At 43.1% G+C, this 5392-nt stretch overlaps 1 protein-coding gene across 1 annotated transcript in view; it reads left to right on the top strand.

Moving 5' to 3' along the window:
* The first annotated feature begins 285 nt into the window (after positions 1-285).
* Positions 286-5392, top strand: part of Chchd6 (coiled-coil-helix-coiled-coil-helix domain containing 6) — a 207731-nt gene continuing 202624 nt past the window's right edge. Inside the window, exon 1 of the mRNA XM_055617420.1 lies at positions 286-459. Within this exon, the coding sequence (XP_055473395.1) occupies positions 373-459 (87 nt within the window). The 5' untranslated portion in view covers positions 286-372. The remainder of the gene's footprint in view (positions 460-5392) is intronic.

The following is a 5392-nucleotide window of genomic DNA, read 5'->3' as shown; positions in this document are numbered from 1 at the left end:
GCAGTTGCCTCGGCGTCCTTGCTGGTTTCTTCTCAGAACAGGACTTTCACTTTACTTCAGGAGTAACATTTATAAGAAACCTTAACCTTGCCTCAGCGTCTGTTTCGGCTGGTTCGCCATCTAATTTTCCAGCCCTCACGCGCCCTAGTCTCAGGGAGCCACGCCCACTTCCAGAGCCTCTTAGTGCGCCAGAATGCAGAACTATAACTCCCACAAGGCAACGCGCGCCGACCGTAGCAGCCAATAGAGAGCGGTGTTGCTGGCCTGTGTCCCGAGTGCGAGCGTAGGGCGCTGAGCGGCGTCGTACTAGTTGCTGTGGAGCCGGCTCGCGTGGCTGCTCGCCTTGCCAGCTCGCCTTGCCAGCCTCCTGTCATGGGCAACGCCAAGAGCACCGAGACCCGAAGGGTGTCCTTCGAGATGGATGAGGAGGAGCGGGTCCGGGTGCTGCAGGGCATCCGGGTGAGCGGCGTGGAGAGAGGGCTCGGGCCGGAGGAGCGTGCGGGAGGGAACGGGAGCCGCGGTTCGGGAACCGGATGGATACCGGAGGCCGAGGGCATCCGGCCGTCCCAAGTCGGTTTTCCACCACCTTGGCTCTCCCGGTTCCGAATTTGTTCTACCCCGTGCTCTACCCCGTCTCGCCTTGCTTGTGCGTCTTGTAGCGTGTGCTGCAGCACTTTTTGAAGCTGTTCTCCCATTTCCAATTTTGACCATGTTCCGTTCTCCGTGAGGCAACAAAGGGGGAGTTTTAGCTATCATATATTAGTTCATATACCGTACCCGCCCTTCATCTAAAACCCTACAGTGGGTACTCACCACGTGGAAGAGGAGGGAACACCTCCCTTGCTTTTACAAGCTGTCCCAGTGCCCATCGACCTCCCCATCCCTTCCCTGGCCTGTTCTTTTTACCTTCATAATACACTTATTTTGCCCCAGGACCTCCTTAGTCTTCCCAGAAGATCCCAGTTGTTTGATGTTTATCTCTTCCTTTATCGTTACTCTGGGTGTCTTCATATTACAGCTCAGATGTCACTCAAGAATCCTTCCTTGACCAAAGAGTCTCAAGCAGCTTCCCACATCATGGTCACAACGTTTATGATTTTCGCAGCATTCAGCACATTTTGAAACAAATTGTGTTTATTGTGTTTCCTGTTAGTGCTCTAGCTGCTTGCTTGGCTGAAGTTCTTGTGTGATTCATGACCTAATCCCCAGAATTTAGAAGAATAAAAGCCCCTGTTTTAGTGCAGAGTGGCAGCCCATTACAGGCATTATTTAGTTTTCAACAGATCAATGAGAATTAGAATTGTTAGTGCCCCTTCCTTTGTTTGAGACAGGGTCTCACTATTTAGCTCAGGCTGGCCCAGAACTCCCAGAAATGCCTGCCTCCTGGTGCTAGGATTAAAGGTACATACCACCACTCTTAGTCCATTTTGTAGTTTATGGAGAACTGAAGTGCTATTGGCATAACTTGTCCAGGGTTAAATAGGTAGAAAAGCAGGAGAACCGAGATTAAGACTGAAGAGTAGGTCAACTCCAAAGCTGTTAAACTTCTGTGCTATACTTTCCTCTATACATTACATATGGTGGGTATGGTCCAAAACTGTTAAGAGATTACACGAGTGAACTCAATGAAATGAATCAGATTTAAACAAAATGCTCTGAGTTGGGTCTAGGTGAATTAGAGAGGACACTCAGAAAAAGACTTGAGAGGGTCTGACTTCTGAGCTCCTTAGTTGTATGACCTTACATGAGTGAGTTGTGTATTGAGTTTCACTTACACAGAGAGAGAGATAAAAGAGAAAGAGAGGTGGGGGAGGTTATCCTTGGTACTACCAAGGTTCAGATTAAGATGTGTGAAAGGGTGGAGAAGACAAGCTGAACACTTTGTGAGGCCTCTCAGAATGTAGCATGTTAGGTGCTGCCCAGGTGGTATTGTTGACCTGGCTTGTGGCAAGAATTAATTCAGATGGCTTCTATTGAAAGACTGAGAGATAAGAAGTGAGGTAAAGTGAGGAAGGCAGCTTTGGCTTAGGATATTTTTCACCTTGGTCGCTGGGTCTCCTTTTTCAGGGGGATGCAGGCCTGAGTCTTCAGAGGTTCAGAGAAGGACCATTGGAGGCGACTCCAACATTTTCTTTCTAGTTCTCTTAAAAATTTTGTAGAGTATGCAGTCTTAAAATTTATTTCCTCTCCTTTATAAAATACTCTGTGTTTGTGAACATGCTTGCTTGTCTTGTATCTGTACCACATACATGAAGGTACATGAGATGGCAATAAGATGTCAAATTCCCTGAAACTGGAGCTACTGGTTATTGTGAGCTGCCAGCTCTGGGTGCTGGGAACCAAACTCAAGTCCTCTTGAAGAGCAAAAAGCATTTTTAACCAAGGAGCCATCCTTCCACACCCTAGTATAAACAATTTAAAAATGGAAAGTCAAGCTTAGAGACATTAAAGACTTACTAAGGCACTGTTTGAGTACCATTTGGGACTAATCTAAGTCTATCAGACTTCCCAACAGCCTGATGATTCATGTTTTGGCAGTCTGAATTTTTGACATTGCTTCTATTTGGCCTGACAGGAATGCTAGGACTCTTTTAGTTTTACTAGGCAGTTAAATCAGAGGGGTAGTTGTTAGCTTTCTTTTCTAGGTACTCTGAGAGAATAAATGGCTTGTCCAGAAGTAATCAGTGAGGTACTTGGCTCAATGATGGGGAAGCCGTATCTATTGTGCCTGGTTTTAAAGAGGAAGATGAAAGAAAGGGCATTATGGTAAAGAAGTATTTTGGTGGGGACCTGTTATTAGTTAAACTCCTGCGAGTTTAGGAGTTCCCTGATCTTCAGATAGATGAGTAAAAGTCAGTATAAATAAATAGTTTAAGAAAATCAAATCAATAAAGCAGTTGCCCTAGTGAACTCATGAGAAGTCAGTAAGAGGTAGATTCTAAAAGAGAATATCTGCCTGGCTCCTTCAGAGAAAATTAAATATTCTTAGAGACCACTTGTATTTAATCCCTAGGGTCTGATCCCAGTGATCTCGTTTCCTTAAAATTAAGTGTTAGGGCCTAGCTCATTTGCATGTTAATTTGCATAAATTTACATAGTGAGTTCAAGCCCTAATTCTGTGGAAGGTAAAAGAAATTTAATTGATGCAAAATGCTGCAATTATATTCAACTACTGATTTCAGAGCAAGCATGCAGGAAATACGTAAAAATTGTTTCAGCGAGCACATCAAACCTTATGGTCTTATAAGAGAAGGCAACAAAATCTTATAAATGTCTATTTCTTTTGCACGTTGTATAAGCAGCCATCCTAGTAATTCAGCTGAAGTTGGTTGATTGTTGAAATCCAAATTCCTCATTCTTCCCAAACCACTTCCCCTTTTTAGCGATTCATCTCTTACTTCACCACACACTAAGGGAACCTACTTACTCAGCCAGGTGCCTAAGCTCATTCCAGGCTCATTCCTTCCTTCTGGCTAGATCAACTTTATCATTACTCATTACTCCTATGAGGCAGGTTCTGGACTATAGGGAAGGAAAATACGATGAAAGATTAGTCAGATACACAAGAGACAATCAACATTCAGATGCCAGGGAGGCTACTTGCCAGAACACTTCCTGAGCTACTCAACAAACGGTGCCAATGCATTATTTACCTGACACTGGTCTGGTCTTATAGAGGTGAGAAACAAAGCCATCTTGGAGACTGGAAAGAAATCAAAGATAAAATAAAAGATACAGGTTTTGAGAAGGAATTAAAGGCATGTAAACAGTAGTAGGACTTAAACGAGTCTGAGGTAGATTGGTGAGAAAACGCCTTGCTGGTGAGGTGGCACGGTGTGTATGATCTGAGCTAGGCCTGGGAAGAGTGTGCACTTACACTGTTCTAAGTGGTGTGCCAAGTGTGTTAAGAGCAGTTCTACAGGTTCTGCACATGTTGACCTTGTGCAATGTCATTGTCCTCATCCATCTTAGAGGTCAGATGTCACGTAGTGAATTAGTGAAGACTTGGCTCAGGCTCTGACTCTGAAGCAACATGAAATGACTGGCCTCCATAAGGGGTAAGAATGCTTGAGAAGGTGTGCCGTTTGGCAGGACCAGCCTAGGCCCTGGATGTCAGGCAAGGCTTTGAACATGTTAGTCTGGAGACCGCATTGCAGTTTCCTAGTCAGTAGCAGTCTTCAAAGATTGGGTGATGTCAGGTTTTTTTTTTTTTTTTTTTTTAAAGAAAACTAGTGAGATGTATTTTAAATATAAACTTACCACTTCAGGTTTTTTTTTTTTTTTTTTTAGTAAATGTACAGAATTGGGCAACTGTTTCCTAATCTACTTATAGAACATTTACAAGACCTGAATGCTATCTTGTTCTTAAGACATTCTCTACTGCCTTCTGCAACCTGGGTAACCATTATTCCTTCTTCCTCTATAATTCATGTAGGTGGGTTTGTGTATCTTGTAAGCCTGGCTTCTTTTGCTTAGTATACTTATTTCTGTAGTGCATAGACAGAGGCCAGCATCTTGTGCATTCTAAGCAAGTGTGCCACTACTAAGCTATGGCCAACCCTGCTACACTTTCCCTTTTTTTCTTTGCATTTAAAAAAATTATGTATGTGAATATATTGCCTGAATGTACAGCTGTGTGCTACATATGTGCAGTGCCCACAAAGGCCATTAGAGAGTGTTGGATCTGGACTAGAGTTAAATACAGTTGTGAGCTACCATGTGGGAGTTGGGAATTGAACCTAGGTCCTCAGAAAGAACAGCCAGTGCTCTTAACTAATGAGACATCTCTGCAGCTCCTGCTAAACCTTTTTGGCATTGCTCTGTTGGTGATATGTTTGCCTGTCATGTGAAAGTTTTAATTGTTGGATCTACTGTGTTGTATGGCTATATAGTGCCTTTGTCTGTTCAGTCACCAGTTGGTGGACATTTGTATTGTTTCCATTCTAAGCTGTAATGAATAAAGCTTTTGTGGACATTTTTTTTTCCCTCTCCCTCCATATATATTGTCATTTCCTATGGATGGAAACCTAAGAGTCTATTTTCTGGGTCATTCTTATAGGTTAAATTTAACTTTTTAAGGAACTTCCCGTTTGTTCCTCGTGTGGCTATCCCATTTTCTGGTTTCACCAGCATACCTGTGTGTTGTTTATATACTTCTAACACTTGTTCTTGCTGCTGTTTTGATTGTAGTGATTCTAGTGATGTGAGATAGCATTCATCTCATGGTTTGAATTTGTTTCTCTAATAAGGGTCAGTGTGCATCTTTTATGGACTTATTTGCTACCCACATACTTTCTTTGGTGAAATGTTTATTCAGGCCTTTTCCCATTTTGATTGGGTCCTTCCTTCCTTCCTTCCTTCCTTCCTTCCTTCCTTCCTTCCTTCCTTCCTT

Source organism: Psammomys obesus, unplaced genomic scaffold (genome assembly GCF_907164565.1).
Source record: "Psammomys obesus unplaced genomic scaffold, mPsaObe1.curated_primary_1811, whole genome shotgun sequence".
Taxonomy (NCBI): Eukaryota; Metazoa; Chordata; class Mammalia; order Rodentia; family Muridae; genus Psammomys; species Psammomys obesus.
Note: the sequence above shows the minus strand (reverse complement) of the source record. Positions and strands in the feature narration are given on the sequence as shown.